At 38.0% G+C, this 19921-nt stretch overlaps 1 protein-coding gene across 1 annotated transcript in view; it reads right to left on the bottom strand.

Moving 5' to 3' along the window:
- CNTNAP2 (contactin associated protein 2) overlaps positions 1–19921 on the bottom strand; it is a 1177124-nt gene that overhangs the window by 201773 nt on the left and 955430 nt on the right. The window contains exon 14 of the mRNA XM_075083760.1: positions 1224–1380. Within this exon, the coding sequence (XP_074939861.1) occupies positions 1224–1380 (157 nt within the window). The remainder of the gene's footprint in view (positions 1–1223; positions 1381–19921) is intronic.

Below are 19921 nucleotides of genomic sequence, written 5' to 3'. Positions count from 1 at the left end.
CAACCTCAAATATCCTGTGATTCTGTTTCTGTGATTCTCCCTACTCTTTTTTTTTCTTAAATCCCTGACATACCGTTAGAGTTCTGTAGCTCTATATCCATTAATATCTGTATGAATTTCTCAATTAACACAAAATGGTTTATGACCCAGTATTGATTCAATTACCAATAGGTTGCTATTAATGGGAAAAGTTCATCAAAGTGTGATTCCAATTGGTCACTAAACACTGCATACCATGTAAAACATGGTGCTGCCTAACAGGACAAAATAGACACAAATGGTTAAGGCTTACAAATGAAGCATTCTAAGAGCACAGAGAGGGTCTCACAGAAAATGATAATGATCTTTACGCAGCAGGTTCATTGTTAGAGTGTTTATGGGGAATATCAGAGATGCAGGTTTAATTCCCTTTTCTGGCCAAAGGGATTTAAACCCACATCAATTACCTCAAAGCAGACTGCCCCTGTTATCAGGCTGTAAAATACTCTGGGGTAGGACTTCCTCAGCCCCTCTGTTAAAATTGTTCCACCTGGGATGAATCAATAACTATTTATTAGAGAAGCAACTAGAACCAATTCTCACTGTCTCATCCCAGACAGGCTGTGGGGTTCGTATTCTCAACCAACAGGCCAATGAATATTTAATTATCTCATGCAAAGTGCAATAGCTTAATCTGGAATACAGTGTCTCATTCCATAATACTCTTTAAACCTAGTTTGTAACACATTTTTCTCATGAAAGATGGATAATAAGGGTTGGAGTCACTAGACGAGTGATTTCAACTCACATCTCTCACATACAGGCAAATGCAGCAATAGTACTCCAAAAAGGAGAAAGTCTGAGAAAAGAATGAAGTTGCTCAGGTAAAATTAAATACTGGAATGTAACTGAATATGATGGAGACAAAGTTGCAGCAGCAGCCAAAATGCTGGCCTTTCCTGTTAGGGCTTGCCTTTGCAATATTAGCATTCTTTTCTGTAGGTCAGTTGACTTGAAAACATAATATACTCCTTATATTTGACAGTCACAGATACCATGAATAAAATGGAAATGAAGAGACAGGTAGATACTTTGCAGGAGGGATCACAACTATATAATATTTTTGCCTTTCTTCTTTGGAAAGAAAGGAAATATATAAACAAAAGACATTCAAAGTAATAGCAGTGTTGTAAAAGTTAAGAGATTCTGGTCATTCTCACCTTGCCTTCTTGTAAACCACTCACCATTGCTTATAATCAGCATCACAGTTGCAGTAGTACTTGGGATCAGTACAGTTGCGTTCGATGCCGCAGGCACATTTTTGAATGCCGGGTCCTGATCCACCCCAATAGAAGTGCTTCTCATTGGCTTTTCCAACCCACCAGGTATATGGATTCCCTTCTGCAAGGAATGAAAATGCAAGGTTGTGATGCATCAAAGAGGTAGAGCTTCACAATGCATTAACTGGGCTCAGATGTTTAATATGGAGATGTCAACAGTACATAACTGGACAGCCATCCTGCATTTCTGGCAAAAAAATAATGCATTTATTATTATTGAGCAATTCAAAGGACCTTGCCAGGTAAACAAAACACATTTTCTTTTCTGTATTCATGCAGTTTATAATGACAGAAATTAATTAAATATTTTTCATCTTGTATGCTTTTTGTTTAGCTTTTTAATTGTTCTCAGTTTATATAATGAAAATACGTGGGCAGGCTCCATAATTATTTTCAATTAATTTCAAATTCATATAGTAAGCTATCAGATGGGTTATTCAATATTTGACCACAAATGTTGCACGGAAAGATGCATTCATTTTTCTCTCTCTCTTTTTTTTTTTTTAGATAACAGCTTTTAATCAGAAATTAATCTGCCTTCACTGGAAAGTAAACATGTTCATCAACTTCTCTCCAGCTGGTTCAAACCAAAGCATAAAGCGATACTATCAAAGTCCAAAAGCATCTTAACTATTTTTAAAAAAATGTATGACTTTTTTTATTTAATACTTTATCAAAGGTGATCTGAACTTTGATATAATCATATTTCTTGGCATTGGGTCTATAACTTGATATTTTCATATACTGCTCTAAGTTTATTTCTAATGCTTTTGGACTAGATAAGCCTCATGTGTAAATAACTAAATAACCACTCTCTACTTTAATTTCTAATTTGAAAAAATGCCCTTACTGAAAAGTTTTTTTTTATTCCTCCAGTTCAGCAAGACACTTAAATATGAGCTTAACTTCAAACCCATGTGAATAGCTCAATCAATCTCAATGCACTTACCTTAGTGATTTTTCATGTTTAGAAAACCTGATTGAACTCAGCCTATAAACCTGTTTCTTTAAAATGCCTTTTTCCTTCACCTAATCTGCTCCTGGTATTTTCTTATTTAATCACATGAAGCTATTTGCATGGAATTCATTTATTAGTAAATTTTACAAGTGAAATCGTACATAATAAATATTCTACTTTTCATCATTTTCTATTTGTGCATCTCACTTATATGTCTCCAAAAAACTACATCCAAAATCCTAGAAATAGCCATCTACTTATTCCAGACATATGTTGAAAGTAATTCACACAGAACTCTAAAGAAAATTAAATTCTAGAGTTGGAAAGAGCAACCAAATATCTGCACAACTGTTAAAGGAACACCAAAACCCAAAAAGTCATAGCTCTCTGAAAACATTTTCTTTGTTTGGTGCTTTTGACTTGTTAAACATCATATAAAATAGCACTATTGAAAACACAGTAATGTGAAAAATTCATGGCATCTGAAGGTTTTTATTAGATGTTACTATGCTGAACAGTATGACCATTCAGCTCTAGTGCTAACACAATGGGTATGGTAATAGCCTGATTTGATTCTAGACTCTGAATTGGTCATTTTAGCTTCTGTGACTCAATTATCATGGAACTAAGTGCTGCGAGTCAAAAGAGTGTGCCATGTGAATGCTGCAGCAGCATTTCCAACCTGCAGTACAATCTATCAGATATGAGAGTATGTAGCCCTGGCTTCCAAAAGATTATTTAATAAGCATGTAAAGGTAAATGTTATCTCTCCACAGTGAATGGCAGAATCGCTTTTATTGATACAGGACCCAACTACAGCCTCAATAATATTTGAAGCTCCTATTGTATTTTTTTCTCTCATCTTTGAAGTTAGTTCTTATGCTGTTGTGGAAATGCTGTAGCTTTGACTGTTAATTAAAATTCTCTTTGTTTACACCCTTTCTGTCAAGTCAAGGATTGCACCATTCAGTCAGCAAGCACTTCACCAGGAAGCAACACTGCTAATTAAAGCACCAGAAGAAAATAAATTGCTTAGAATCATCAAAAAGAGGGTTAAAAATTCAGAAACGGGTAGAAACAACTAAAGCAGATGCAAGTGACAGCAGCATTACAGACTACAGTGATGGGTGTCACACACCACTATGACAGACACAAACAGGGTATGGTTTAATCATCTAAATGACAAATGACATACAGTTTTAAACCCAGAATGTATTCTAGTGTAGACAGAGACATTTTTCACAACTATTGTTTTCAGTGTATACATGCTAGCTAGGGATCTGGCCCCGTTTGGATGCATGCTTCTTCATTCTGAAGAAAAGACCTACCTGCAGGCTTAGAAACACAAATGAATGTTGGAAGATACTAACATGCATGATTAAATTTCCAGAAAGGTCAAGGAGGGAACATGTGATTTATTGGGGGTTCCATTCAGCACATATTCTGCTAGTCATGCCCACAACTAGTAAATTCAGCACTGCCCTTCTGGTCACCACCAACAGTCTGTAATTGCCCAGCACATTGTGTTATGGCTTGCCATAGAGGGATTCCTAGTAGACAGTTCTTATTAGCTGGTTACCATGCAGCGGGGTGGACTTTCCTTCAAGACATAACTTCATGCACTGGAATAGGATAAGCCTCACACCAGACCACCCTGCACCACAGTGGTCCATACAAGAGGCTCTGAAGCGGCTTCATAGCTGCATATATAGGTTAATAAAAGAAAAAGGTGGGGACACACTGTTGTGTCCCATCACTTTGTGCCAGTCAAATGACAACAGCCCTTTGTGGCCATACTGCTTCATGTCAGCCAAGAAAAGGAAGAGCAGCGTTTTGTCTAGAGGTCATAAGCTCCGAATCAGGAGTGCTATGCAGATACATTGCAGACACCACTATGACTGGCACTGCATTGGAGAGACGAAAAGAACAGAAAAGAAAGGCTTGAAGGGAGGAGGATGTATCATGCAGGCAAAAAAAATATTTAGAAATAGGATTACTCTTCCCCTTTCATATTTCACCCTGTTTTATAGCATTACAGTCTCTTTTTGAGGATGTGAATCCTTCTGCTTCAGACCCCTTTGGTTATTTTTAATGCTTTGGAAGTTATTGGAAAGGGCTGATCCAAGTAGAAGCACTCCAGCATGAAGACTGACCATTAATTGATATAATTTTAAGCATCAGACAATTTTACCATACATGATTATTCTGCTAAAATGTAATATCAGCCTTATGGCATTAAAAGTATATAAATTTGGTTTAAGGACAAAAAACAGTAGAGGGAAAAAGTTATATATAAAAGTTGTCAAGTGTATTGCAATGACAAGTAATACCAGAAGATATTTCTTCTGTTTTTGAAGTTATCTTTTCTTAGCAGAGGAACAAATTTTGAGCCATGGGATAGCTTTTTTGTTGTTGTCACTGATGACTGCTTTTTTCCCCCAAGCTTTTGTGGAGCAGGAGGGACACTGCCTACCTTGGGATTTTGGTTAGAATCAAGTCTTGATGCAGAACTGCTCTTTGGGCACAAAACAGTCCTCCTTTGAGGGCTGCTGTAGGAAGTGTTAACATTTATGTGTACTAAGTTACGACCAGGATGCCTTTCCACTTCCTTTCTTGAAGAAAAGTCACTTGCAAGGTGTTGCGTGCTTACTACTCAGCCACTTAGCAGAAAAGTAATGATGGTAGCAGAGTAAGATGTGGATACCAAGAAAATGGAGAAAGATATCCAGCCTTTAGGGGGTTCATTAACCTTACAGTCAAAGTTAATAGCTGTTGTGTGAGAACAGTCTTCTAAGGGCAAAATGGTTGATTTTACTTTAATGGGGCATGCGGACATAGGAGTATGGCCGGACCATCAGATTCAAACCATATTTTTGGTGATTCAGATCTCTCTCACACACACACACAGAGAAATGCCTTTAACATTTACATGCAGTACAGCTAACAGTGGTTGCAATGGCTTTGCAGTGCTGGACTTTAATTAAAATTAGTGCAAAATATGAGTTCCTATTTAAATCCTATTAAATCCTATTTAAATGTTAGCCCATATTTGCAGTTATTAAATTAAAGTCTGTAAAGAATGTGGTCATCAGTGTTTTCTATCAAGTGTTCCCCTTCTACAGAATATTCAGAAAAATGTAAAGGACTAAGGGAACTTCTTTGTATTCTTGCAGATCTTTCAGTGTCATAAAAAAGTGATTTCTTTTTCATCTCATAAATGTATCATTGTATGAATCATTTAATACAAAAACATGCCAAACCAAAGTTAATGTAGTATGAATGGAACTCTTAACAGTCAATAATATATTTATTTTTAACATAGCCAAACAGTCTCAAAACGTATAACTTTTGAAAGCACACTTTTATGCTACTAATCATTTAATAAAACCATATGTTTAAATGTAACTGATTAATAAAAATGGCATTACTTTCAACATTTTAGGGCTGTTGTTTCAAGGCTGTTCAGTACCAGTAACTGAAGCCGCAGTATCAACAGAACTCAGATTAGGGAACTTAATAAAGTGGACAGATGCTCCATGGTGCTCTGCATTCAGTAGGCTCCATTCACAATGCAGCCCTCAGAAGGCTGATGGCTGTATTTCTTATTTGTAAACTACCTGGAGAAGCTAAATGCTTCTCTTTCATTTGCCATCTCCTCCCCATAGCAAATTTTCCTCCAATCTCTTCCTTCTTCCTTCATGAAAAGACAGCCCTTTTTGCAACAAGGATCTGCAAAGCCTGGCTGACTCCCATGGCTACTGAAGGAAGACTGAAGGGAGGAGGACGTTCTCCACTCCAGCAATTACTCTAATGCACCTTTTCCAACTTCTGGAAACAAAGCAACAGTTGTGACTACCCAAGGCTCTTCCCTTTGTTCTCTGCCCCTGCTCTTTCCCATTCTTAGGGCTTTATTTTGGGAAGAACAGCAACAGAAATTAATATTGGCAGCACTGCTAAGAACATGGCCCATCTCGCCTGGAGTTCTGTGCCTGACAGGGGCAATGGGAGGCACAGAGAAAAGATCTGAGTTTGCCTGTTTTATTTGTGGTTGATTATCTTTGCACTCCCTCAGCATCAGTTCACTGCATTAAGCATGCTAGAGGATACATTTCTGCCTATTCCTGTTAGTGTGTCTTTATAGACCCACTGCCCATGAATTGCCTAATTCCTTTCTGAACCTGTATATTCTATCTGCATCTGCAGCCTTTTGTGGTGAATCAAAACAAGGTACAACTTGCTCTGGATAAGGATTATCCTGCTTCTGCCTGTCAAGAAGTTCTCCTGACTTCTATCTGGTCCTAAAAATAAAAGGGAATGGTTTATAAAGAAAGGCTAGGAATACTGTCAAACTGAAGCCCATGGCTCAGAACCTCTGAAAAACAGGACCAGTGAAAACTGCTCACTGGGGATCCTGCCTAACTTCAACAACTACATTTAGCTGATCCCCTGCAAGCAATTAGGTGTTAATTTGCTGGACTGGATAGGTTTGATTTGACTTTTTTTAAATGGAACCACTCCAGTTATCCATTTACAGATTCCTTGATAAATACTAGGGAATGTTAACAACAATCGCACTATGTCTAATTGTTACTATTTTCAGAAGACATTATTTTCTTCACTTCTTCACTACTTTGTTAATGGAAAATATTAAAACACCACAGGTTAAGCTAATTGCACAGTTCTTGTTATTGGCAGAATAGGCCAAAATATATCTTTCAAAAATGTCCTAAAATTTTGGAAGACTAAATTAATCATAGGTAGAAATGAAAGCTATTTCTCAGGGATACTATACAATGATGAAACTAAAGACAAAACTTCAAAAAAAGTCAATCTCCACTTATGGAAAGGCAGGTAAATTTCTTCCAATTTTGAATGAAATAGATTCTTTACACGGGCATTTTGCATTAAGCTACACTATAATATACAGTACCTTCAGCTTCACACAAGGCTAACTTGATTTTAGGTCATGGTTCATTAGAGCCTGTGCAGGAATTCTATCTAATACTGCATTGAAGAAACAGACACTGAGAGTAATTTTGTCACTGTTTGAAAAGTTCAGCACGCTAATACGGCTGTGCACTTCACGGCTTTCACCTTGCTTCTTATTGCCATCTTTTTTCCTTACACCATCAGCAGTACCTATTCCACTCAGGTCAAATAATTTTTATGAACTTTGTGAGCCATTTATCTCAGCTTTTGAAGACTTAATATTGGGAAAAACTAAGAAAACATGGTCTGATGTCACTCATGCATTAAGTACCTCCACATGTTCCAACTTAGGATTCTTGAAGTCAAGGGTGTCTAAGCTGGGTAGGCTTTGCTGACCTAGTTTATTTTGTGCTGATTTTATTTTGCTCATCTTTATTATTATGTATATGCTTAGGACCAATATGAAGCTGATTAGACACTTTGCAGGTTTGCTGCCCCAGCCTCATGTCTCAGAAGTGCCCACCTAGACTGAACGTCCAGCTGCTGAGGAGTTTCATGGCAACAGCAGAAACTCCTAACTGAAGATGCTCAACTGTAGAACAGATTCTGCTCCTGCTTGCACCCCAAGCGGACTGTGAGCTAGATGTGTCAGTTTAAGCAATTGCCTGGAAGGCCAAATTATATGAAACTGAGAAAACAGAGCTGAGAGAAGAGTTTGACAGGCTAGTCATGTTTCCAGATTTTAATTAAAGTACCTGTGCAGAAAGTGACATTGTAAGTGAACTTTCTAAGATAAAATGACAATTTATATATATTATCTATATGTGATAGTATTGAGATTGTTTTTCTTTTAAATAATATTTTTTTGATGTTTCATTTTTTCAGTAATACTTCTTGCTTTCTATTGCATTGCTTAATTGTTGTGGTTTAACCTGGCAGGCAGTTAAACACCACGCAGCTGTTCACTCACGCCCTCTGCAGTGGGATGGGGGAGAGAATGGAAAAAAAAAAGGTAAAACTCATGGGTTGAGATAAATACAATTTAATAGGACAGAAAATTAAGGGAAAATAATAATAACAATAATAACAATAACAACAACAATAATAAAAGTAATACTGATAAAAGAATACACAAAATAAGTGATGCACAGTGCAAATGCTCACTACCCGCTGATTGATGTCCAGCCATTTCCCAAGCAGCAGACCCCTGGCTAGCTTTTCCCCCAGCTTTATATACTGAGCTCAGTGCCGTATGGCATGGAATGTCCCTTTGGTCAGTTGGGCTCAGCTGTCCTGGCTGTGTCCCCTCCCAGCTTCTTGTGTACCCCCCGTCTACTCATTGGTGGGGCAGTGCAAGAAGCAGAAAAGGCCTGGACTCTATGTAAGCACTGCTCAGCAGTAATTAAAACATCAGTGTGTTATCAACATTATTCTCCTGAATCCAAAACACAGCACTATACCAGTTACTAGAAAGTTACTCTATCCCAGCCTAATCCAGGACAGAAATATATACGAGTGTAATATGACAATTAAAAGCAAAGTAAATTTTTATGTTGTTATCATCATTTTGTTAACTGATAAATAATTTTTCTTTGCAGCCAGCTAGGAAAGGTATAAGGAGTGCTTAGTACTTATCAAAAGAGATTGCATCAGTGGTCATCATTCTACTAATGACCAAGAATTAGATTAGTCAAACCGTCATGGCAACACAAATGGGGCATCTGAGCACATGGGAAACTTGGGGCAGAAAAGAAGAAATTCAAACCCAAACCAACAAAAGGAAAGCAATGAAAAAGAACCTTTGGCCACTTTGGAAAACTGGGACTACCTAATTTACAGCTGCTTGTGAGTTTAATGGAAATACGACCTGAAATGTTTAGCCTGCTATTTATGATAACTTTCATTCTGTAAGTACTTGTGTCTATTTTGGTTCTTTTTTTGTGGTGCTAGTATCCAATAAATTCTCTTTTTTACCTTTTTTCTTTTACTGTGACTAGCCTAGAGCATTTGTTTTCTTTATAAGCTCACTGAGGCGGTTGGTGTATTTGACAGTACTATTTATTTGCAAAAGCTGTGTAAACTGTGTGAAAATTTAAGATTTAAAGTCTGCACAGAAACAGAACCCCGACATGTGTACTTTCTCAGCCTGCTTGCTAATATAAGAATCGATATGATTTGACGCCTAAATTAATGGCTGAGGCATTTTAATGCAACAATCCTTAGAGGGGTTTCTTCCCTCTTTAAGACATTCAGAATTGTGTCATACTTCAAAAGACATCTATAAATGAAAAATGTTGTTAAGATTTTAACAGAAAATGAGGATAAATATTGCAAAATACTTGTGAAAATCATACAAAATACTGCTGATGATTTTACCTTGAAATATTAAAAAGAACACTTTCAATTACTTTTGCCCGAAATCTCAGTAAAGTTAATATAACACACCCTATTCACTATTTAATTAGGAGCACCTAGGAATTAATTCCTTTACTTTTCCTCCACAGCCATAAAATAGTGCATTTTGCAGTGGAGGCAAGGATAACCATCTTCATATTCCAAACTAGAAGAACTTCTATGACCTTCAATATCAGGCACTACAATCAGATGTTTAGATGCCCAGCCAGGAGCCCTGGCTCTCCCACATATCCTGGAAGAGAAGACCCTTGCAATCAGTCCTTCTTAGGCTTCAATTATGTTTCAGTTCATAAAGACCCCCCTAACTGACAAGAGCCTAAATTTTCTCATCTATGTCCAGTAAAGACAGAGAAGAAGGGAACATATTCAAGTGGTTGAGAAACAAAATTACTGCCTGCTTGCTGGTGCTCATGCCCCACGCTGATGACCACTGCATGTTCTTCAGTGCATGTTCTTCAGTGCATGACAGTGTTCTCACGTGCCTGCTAATTTTTCAGAGAACATATTTCATATATGTGTGTATCGATTTCAAAATATAAAGAAGCAAATACAGACTTGTCCTAGATACCAGACATTTGGTTAAACGACCTTTTCAGTAAGGCAACAGGGGTACTCCTGGTTATTAAGTAGCAGTCTGTGTTTTTGTTCTGCTTCTTAAAATTGCATTGCCTTGATCCACAAAAATGTAGGCAAAGATGACTTTTCTTTCAGAATTAGCAACCTATAAAAAAGATCAGGAGGGAGACTGTCATATTGGTGTCCAATGGTATCTTATGAAAAAGCTCTCTGACAGCTTTATTTTGCCATTGGAGAGATTTACTCCTCACCCCAGCTCATGAAAACCTAGTAGAGTACAAATGATTTTTCCCCTTGTCAAGACTTGTATTCCAAGCTGCAGCACTACTAACCAAGCCTGACTTGCTATTTTTCTTGGAATCAAGTCTCAGAGGTAAGATTTAGCTGGGGAAAGCAGATGTCAGATGTCCTTGTATGCTACTCTTTGCTGGTTTTTTAATTGAATTCATTATAAAATCACCACAGTCCCTACTATCCTTAACAACAGTGTGCCAGACTTGCCAGTGTTGCTATTAATTGTGTGCTGTAAATTCACTGGATCATTCAAGGCCAAAGAAGAGTGCCTTTACTTAAGGTAATGCTAAGGGGAAAAGGAAAAGTAAGTACTTTTAAACAGTAAAAACTCATTCAAGCGATAAAAAGAAAATTTACATATATAAGTATTCTACAAAAAGAGTTCACTACAACCTTTACTATGTGTGCTGAAACAATAGGCTTACAGTGTTAATTCTGGGAGGGGGACATGCAGGTTGTCTAAATCACAGTCAGAAAGTGTAACTGTAGTATGAATAGGCTTTTCACAGCTAGGACTACCCCAGGAAGCTCAGGTGGCAGCAACAGCAAAGCGGGGTAAGTCTTGATACGAGCTTACAATTCACCCTGAAGTTTACCCAGCCAGGTCATGATAAAATGCACATCTCCATGTCATGGTCTTGCAAAGAACATACTAACAATAAATCAAAGGATTCCATGATTTTGCTGAAGGGGGGAATGTCTTTTTGTGATCAGTTGATAAAGTTATTTCTATCCAATCTCGATGGACAGGTAAACAGCATACACACATGCACATACCCATTACCACTGACACTTCGCAGGTTAATGCAGCTGAAGTCCCTGAATTATTTAACTTCTTAAAAAGACATTAAAAAGCCCAGAAACTCACTGACGATATTTCAACAGTAAGGGGACAAAGTAACATTTTGAAGTTTTCTGTAGCAAAAGCCTTACCTTACAGCAGAGGTCCATTTGGAAGATTTCAGAAATTGTGGTTATTAGCACAACCATGATTACTCTTTTAGTAGTATGATTTATAGGGGACCGTAAAATCAAACTCAAATTATTATGCCAGGCTGAGTGGAAAGAGAGGGTCATTTAAGCTGGCATTCAATACATTATATACAAACAGGGCAAATGCAAAAACAAGTTCTGCAGAAAGTTCAATCAGTGACACTGCTATCACAGAATCGCATGCTATGATCACATTTTTAGATTAACTCCCTTTCTGTTAATATATAATGAAAACAATCAAAACCCTCCTTAAATAAATTTAAAATAGCCAAATAATTCTTGGGATCTTACTTTGCACACATACATAGGAGCACCTTTACCCTATACAGAGAAGAAAATAGATTACATTCTCATATGTACCTACATCATTCTGCATAGAGTGTCTTACTGGTCCATGTTATCTGATTTGCAGTAGTAATAGCCTACACAGAACTACATATGACAACTCCTTAAGAGCTGATGCAATTATTTTGCTAACGAATGAACTAAAACTAACAAGATCCCAAGGTAAATTACGCTACACTCTGGGTGAGCAGAACTGACTAAAGCCTTTTCCGCAGGCAGTCTTTCCTCAGAGGTCCCATACCTTTCTCAAACATTTCAGCCTTTAAAACTGTTGCTCCCTGCCCCCAAGCACAACCTAGCAGTAGTTTAAGTTGAAAGAAAAAAGCCATTATAAGAGCCAGAAGGACTTCAGACTTCTCTCCACCCATGAGAACTTAGTATCAGGCACTTCATATGTAACATGGACCGTGGCACAATTGGAAATTGGTTTTGGGGAGCACAAGGGTTTTCTTGTTGATGAGACTGCTGCAGCAGCTGCTGCTGTTGTTGATTTTCTTTTCCCACTGACCCTTGAGGAACATCAAAAGAATCAACTTTACTTCTTCCTTTCCATTGTGCCTCTACTGCTGTATTGAGAGCCATGAATTCTTGATAATACCACTGATATTCCTATGGCAGACCAGATTGTCTCAGAAAATGTGTCTTTTTTTTTTTTTTTTTTAAATTACACAGTGTGCATGCACAGTTTTGAAGCCACAACTAGCACTAACATATGAATGTAGCCTGTTCGCACGGTAGCCACACTGCTCCCAAATTGTCCACCATTCCAAATCTGGAAGTTACGCAAATCTTTGGAAATAAGAATGACACAAAACATGTATTACTATGACTTGTAATATGCTGTGTTCTATACAATAGCAATGGATTTCAAATGAGGAAAAAATGGCCAGATAAGCCTCAGCACTGTGTCTTACAGCAGGCTGACTACAGTGCAATTTGAACAGACCATGTTCAAATTGAAATAAAGGAAGCTACACTACAAAAAACTCATAATTTTGGGACCAATAAAGATTAAAGCCAGAGGTCCAAAACCAAGCCATCTGTTAAGCAAGGGCTATTTGTGACAGAAATGGGACATGTAAAAGAATAACACTTCCAAACTCTCCTGTCAAAATGCATTTTCGTCCTTTTCAAGTTTCTACAGTCCAAACTCTGGCACTTCCCAAGGCTTCTGCTGTTTGAGATTAACCTGTAAGATATTACAGGCCATTATAGCCTCTTATTAAAAATCAGACAAATGTATAAATAAACTTTGGAAGGGTATATTTAGTACACACAGATTTTAGAAGTTGGATGAGACATCAATAATGATGATGTTGCTACAGAGAAGTCTAAACAAATACCCATTTCAGTGTGAAATGAGACAAGCAGTAAAGTGGGGTAATGGACTTCAGATGTGTGATGTGTGATCTTCAGATTAATATAGAGAAATCTGTCTTTGCATCCAATGTTGGGATATGAAACGAAAATAATTAGAGCCCTTTTTAGCTGATCATTTGTCAGACTTGATGATGGGCTTGTGTTTTGCTATTTAGACAATTTCTCTTCTAGGTCAGGTTGGGTCTCATGGCTGCTATAAGAACCATGTCTCTATTGATTTCTGGGAAACAGACACACATATTGATCGGGACTGACAACTGGAAAGGTTAGGTGATGTGTTTTACATTGTCAAGCTACCACCTCCTACAGTTTGAGCTCAAGGCACTCTTTTTCCTCACTGAAGCATGTTTCATCAGTTCATTCAAGTGCATTAATTCTCACAAGTGGGCTTCAGATTTCTCTACGGGAAAATAGAAATTGGCTAATGATGCACTTTATTGAAGACCTAATAAGATATTATGATAATCTCTTATGCTATGAGTTGAAATGACATTTCTTAACTATCATTATATACTCACAGGGCAGAGGAATTACACTGAAGAAGTGTATGGAGTACTAGTTGCAGTATTAACAGTAGAAACAGAACTTCACTTTCATTGGCCGCTGCAAAACTTCATTTTGAAATCCTGCATTACTGCACTGACACAAAGAATGATTTCCCCTGCTTTGTGTGATAGGGTTCAAGTCCCACACACTTCAGAGAGAGAATGAAATATTGGTGAAGATAACATCATCAACGTTTTTCCCTTGGTCAATTCTTTGGACTCCTTCTGCTCTGGCACATAGTTTTCTTTTGTCAGGACCAGGAGTTTACCTTCCTGTCTGTAAGACTAGCTTGCTAAGACAGCTCTTTGAGAAGCCTCAGCTTACTCTGAAGCTTCTCCAGAAAAAGCTGGAGAACGCTCCAGCAGAGACTCCCCCCCAAACAGGTCTTCCAGGAAGCCTCACTGGTGGCTCCCCACTTCCCTTGGGAGCTCCTTTTGAGGATGATGCTCTCCAGCATGTTCCCACCTGAGTGACACTGCAGTTGCATTGGAGCCATGGACCCCTCTCATTTGGATCCAGTCCCAATGAACTGCCTTCCTGGCCTGACCTTGGACCTACCTTGTCACCATGGACTGTGGTCAGTTCTCTTAGGAGCTACTGTTATCTTCTGAACGAGTATACTTGTGTTGACAGAAAACATATCTAAACACGGCACTTTAATGTATTTTCTAATTTAGCTGAGAAAAGAAAAAAGATGGAGTGAAGTTTAATTAAGAGACTCATACAACGCAAAACTGATATGGGCACTCACTAAATATATATAAAATCAATAGATGAATCTCAAAGTAGAATTGTAAACAGAAAACAACCATTGACCACGCTGTAAACAACATGAAGTAAGAAAAAATGTTAAATATCTCAGAGGAGAAATTAGTGATACAGACAGACCATGATGGACCACTTCATAAGCTCAGCATTAAGCAAACTATGTGGATAAACGAAAGGTCCAATACTTGGAAACAAAGAATTCAAACCATACTCTTAAGGCAGGGACATCAGGCTTGTCCATGAAAGCAATGATTCTTAACAGGGTGAACTCCTCTGTAGCACTGAGTATGAATGAAGACTCCACAGATTCTTCACAGATAACCCATTCTTTGTTAAAAAAACACACAGACAAATCCATTCCCCCCAAAACAGACAGCAACTACCTAAAATAGATATTGTGTAATGTATTTTTTAATGTGTTTGGCCTGTTAGGTGACTGTCAATGAAACAGCATGTAGATCGTGCTATGAATAAAGTTGAAAAATGAAGGGACATTCAAAATAATGGCTTGAAAAAGCTAGTTTAGAATGATCATTTTGAAGGGCCTGAATCTTTAGCTTATTGAGCCTTCTCAACTCGTGTCAAAAGCATTTTTGCAAATGGGCTATCTTACTGAATCCTATTTATCACATGGGGGCTCTCCCACAGCAACCAGGCTCCATGAGGCCCAGAGCACTGCCAGCTCTGGAAGTCATGTTTTGTGTAAGAATTTGAAAACCCTGGAGTAAAATTGTAAAAAGCAAACTTGGGTTACATTCTCTAAATACCTAAAGGTAAACCAGAAATTTCAGAAGCTACTATGAAATTTCTCACTGTAGCAGGCAAAGCATAAAGTCAACCCACCAGCAGAAGATGAAGCCAGGCAATTTTAAGCCAGAAATAAAGTTCAGTGAAGTTCATTAACATTTGGCACAATGAACTGAGATATATGTTAGATTCTTTACCACTAAAAATTTGTATAGTGAAAAATGAAATATTTTCTAACACTTATGCTCTATATAAACAGAAAATGCTATGCATGTTTTAAATAGGTGGTCAGATTAAATGATTGTAAAAATCCCTTCTGGCTTTATAATCTACTTTGCAAATAAAACAAAAGATATTAGTTACCCTTGAAAACTACTTGGAAGCTTTAGTGATGCAGAAAATCACTGATTTTCTACTTGTACTTGCTATGTAATTTATAAGATGGATACCCCATCATTTCTCTGCAAACAGCACTGGATTCTTGTTTGCTTTTGGAAGTGGATTTTAGGGCTGCTATTTTTGTGCTGTGCCACATCACTGGAGTTCTGCCTCTGAGAGCCTCCTTTTCTTCTCAGGTTTCAGTGTCACAGTTTTATCCCTGTCCAGTGAATACACGTGCTCCAACAACACATGGCACTGCCAAGCCATGCAGCTGCACAGAGCCCTCTCCTCAGCCTGCTTAGGTTGCATCTAACATCAATTCCTGGTCAAAATTTGCTTCCTCCATTGATCCCAAAGAAACACAATAATTTAGAGTGGAAGAGACATCTGGAGGTCATTTCCTCCAAACAGCTGCTCAAAGCAGTGCTAACTTCAAACTCAGATCAGGGCACTTACAGACTTGAAAAATCTCCACAGATTGGGATCCCGCACCCTTTGCAGGCAGCTTGCTGCAATGGCTAGCTATTCTCACAGTGAAGTATTTATTCCCTATAGTCTTTATGGAATTTCCTCCACTGCAATTTGTGCCCATTATCTCCTAGATTTTCACTGCCCACCTCTGATACCAATCCCTGAGGAGCACCACTGTCCACCACATGGACTCTGAAACACTGACTGTCATTCTTTAAGCCAGTTTTCCACTCAACTCGTAGACCAAAAGCTTGATGATTTCCAGGCAAAAAAGACTTATATGACATTAGTCTCCTTTTTCGGTTTCAGATATTTACAACTGATCTGACAGATTCTTTGGTGTTTTAAGGGTCCTAGGTTTTCACACATAACCTTTTCTCCCATTTTACTTTTCTTGTTCTGTTTGGCAGAATTAATCCTATATATCTGATTAGATTAGAATGTACCTGTAACTCTCAGAGTTATGTTAAGTGAGTGCCTTTTTACAGTACATTTCTCCTACGACTGAGTGATTTAACCAAGATTTTTTGTGGGACTTATGTTATTATCGAGGTTTTGAAGTTTTTCCATTAATATGAACGCAGACCTACTGGTGTCTAGCTTTTAACTTTCCATCTCTACTACAGGCCACTAAAATTATTTTTAAAAGACTAAAAGACTTTGCAGCATATAAGGCAACTGAGGGTTTTTTCAGATATTCGTGCTACACAAATAAAGACATTTAGCATTCACTTAAACTTGGAATCTATTTCACCTTTATATTAGTGGAAATATTTTCAGAAATATGCTCAATTTGTGCTAAATAATACAAAGACTTGATATTTCTCTGCCTGGGTCACATAAGATGACCCCTGAAGTAATTGTATCCACAGAACTACTGTTTACACTATAATTAGGTTACAACATATCCCATTCGGCCACAAACAAGGACGCAATTTGAAAGAAGTTTTAATATCTTGGACCGACTGTGCGCAATTCACTGCTAGTTTGTAGACAGTGTTCAACCTTTCAAGAGAAACTGGGAAAAAAGTGATATTGATGGCCAGAAAGAAACACTAAAACCAACTGTGTAGTGTGGACTTACTGGGTGAAGTCCAAAAGTATCTAAAAGATAAGAGCCTGTTAATGAGCAATTTATAAAACTGATCGCATATTCTGTATCAAGTGTATATTTTATTTATGACTTACCAGCAATGACCACACCCCCAGATGCTCTTTCTTATTCATGTCTTAAACTCTGCTAGTCTCTGGAAAAACAGAGGTACTGTACAATCTGACCTAACTGAACTGGCAGCTGTGAGTCTGCTTTATTGATGGATGATCTGAACAAACTACTACCAGGGAATACTGGCTTCAGACTGGATGTATTTATTTCAGAAAGAGAAACAGACTGGAGAGTGGGCATGGAGTGAAGCAGTAAAAAGTAGTTTTGAAACATAATACAGGAATTTTTAGTTATTCCCAAGAAATAACCCATTATTCCAGCAGTCTAGTTCAATGCTTCTCCAGAAGTGAATGATACACTCTTCTTGGGATAGTTGGAGTTGAGTACGAAGTAGAACACACTTTTATCTGTGAGCTATCCTGCAATAAGGCATGAAGAGACAATAATTGTGAATGAGCTGGAAGCCAAGCTCCTAAAGAAGAACTTTAGCTGCCATTTTGTACATAATCCATTACAGACTGCACAGATCTATCACACAGTAATACTAGCTTTAAGATTCCTAGTACCAGTCCAGAAATAGTGCAAAGACATGATGGAAAAGGTACTGATTTGGTATGAACTCACTCTGCCAGTTCAAATTTGTTCCAAAGACAATGACGGATAAATTTTTTATAGGCAGGCTGTGGAATAATTGCTGGAGGTGACTTAGAAATTAAACTTAGGTTTTTAGAAAAGGTACAGCATTGAAGAAGCTGTCAGGGTGAAGTGCAGCTGCTATGTGAGGAATCCATTCCATGGAAGTTCCCTAGTAATCATAGATGTCAGCAATGCCAAGAAAACTTGGCGTACTGACTCTAAGAGGAGTTGTCCAGAGGGTGGAGCAGTGTGGAGGCATTGTGGCCAGGCTCTGTGATAAACGGGAAATTGAGGTACGCTGCATATTTGCCACCCTGGGCCAACAGTCTGTCATACTTTTGACAAAATGCTGTCCTTTTGGTGAACTTTGCTCATTATAATATTATAATACCAAAACACACCTCCATCCCAAAAGTTACCCACCTCTAAGGTGCGACCACCCCTCACTGAGCACGTGCTTTGAATTTCTTCTAGTCTGTGCTTTTAAACGTAAAGCAAGGAAATTCTACACCAATCATAATAAAGGTATGTATGACTAGAGTCACTCAAGCTCCACCTGAAAGATAAAAAATAGTATAAAATGTGTGAAGAGAAAGAGGGTGTTGGGGAAGATACCATTGTGTAACACTCTGACTTCTGGGACCTGTTGATGGGCTGAGCCTCCTTCCCCCCACACTGGGACACCTTTGGGTAAGATCAAAACATCTGGGTATACCATCTGTTTCCCCAGGAAAACTTAGAAACCTCTATATAGCTTCACTTTTAATCTCCAATGCTTCATATTTGCTTAATGTATTTGCAGCCTAGCAGTGTTGCTCATCATCTTAGTATTTGTGTGTGTGTCTTGTAACCAGCAATCTTATCACTGGTAATCCAAAGAACCTGTGTATCTGTTGCTTTAATAATTGTACTATTCATTACTAACAACAAATACTCTGATGAGTGGTTACTTCTACAACCCTTAGAAAATAAACCGTTGACCAAGTCTGAGACTAAGACTGGACTTAGCCACACCTAGACTCCTCTGTGAGAAGGAGTTTAGAAAGCAAGGGGGTCCTGTCTGAACCTCGTGACTCAACGGTAGGGTCTCCCCCTAGCCACTCCTCAGACTCTTACCATTAACACAACACAGGCTTTATTCTACATCCAGTATTTTCTGTCTATGCAATGCTAACTTTGCACCAGCTAAGGTACCACTGCACATCTGTTCTCCTGCAGGTGATATCAAACCAGCATAAGAAACTGTTAACTTCATTATCATCTTCTCCAAAAAATTCAAAAGAGATTCAGTGATGTTCACATGCCTGAACTAGATCAAATACAATTTCTGGCTCATCCAGCACTGCACAGATCTGATATTGATGACTGTGAAAGAGCTACAGACCTACTTGTTGCTAAGTTTCCAAAACTCTTTTCCTTGATCAGACAGCAGCATCAATTATGGCAAACTAGCAGGTTTGATAAATGATGTAAGGCACAAAGTATACTTAAAGCTCATGGCCATAGTTCTAGAAGCATGCCAGATGTTTACTGAAACTTTTGACTGACAACATAATAAAAAAATGAGAGGAGTATTTAAGCCAACACTTTTCTAGGAAGATGCTATGGCATATTACCTCTATCATGTGAGATGCCAAACAGTACTTACATACTTTAATATTACAATTTTACATTTTGTTTTCGTGAGCTAATAGTTTTGAAAGAAATGCTCAGATTTTTGTGATGCAGTATTTCTTAGAGACCTGTAACAAGAAGCAAAGACATTTGCTCTTTGCCTTAATCTTTCAATATAGCCTTTACTTTTGCTGTAGATGTGGTCCCAAGTTAAATGTTGTCACTTCAGTTAGTCAGAAATGGGACCAATACTTGCCATTGTGGAGAAGAAACATCACAGGCAAAATCAAGATTCTCTTTCTGGGGAAAGGGCAGGCACATCACACATATGCAACTTAGGTCTTTTATATAAGGGATCAGATTTATTTTCTCTGCGATCCCTAC

The sequence above is a fragment of the Phalacrocorax aristotelis genome, chromosome 2 (genome assembly GCF_949628215.1).
Source record: "Phalacrocorax aristotelis chromosome 2, bGulAri2.1, whole genome shotgun sequence".
Lineage (NCBI taxonomy): Eukaryota > Metazoa > Chordata > Aves > Suliformes > Phalacrocoracidae > Phalacrocorax > Phalacrocorax aristotelis.
Note: the sequence above shows the minus strand (reverse complement) of the source record. Positions and strands in the feature narration are given on the sequence as shown.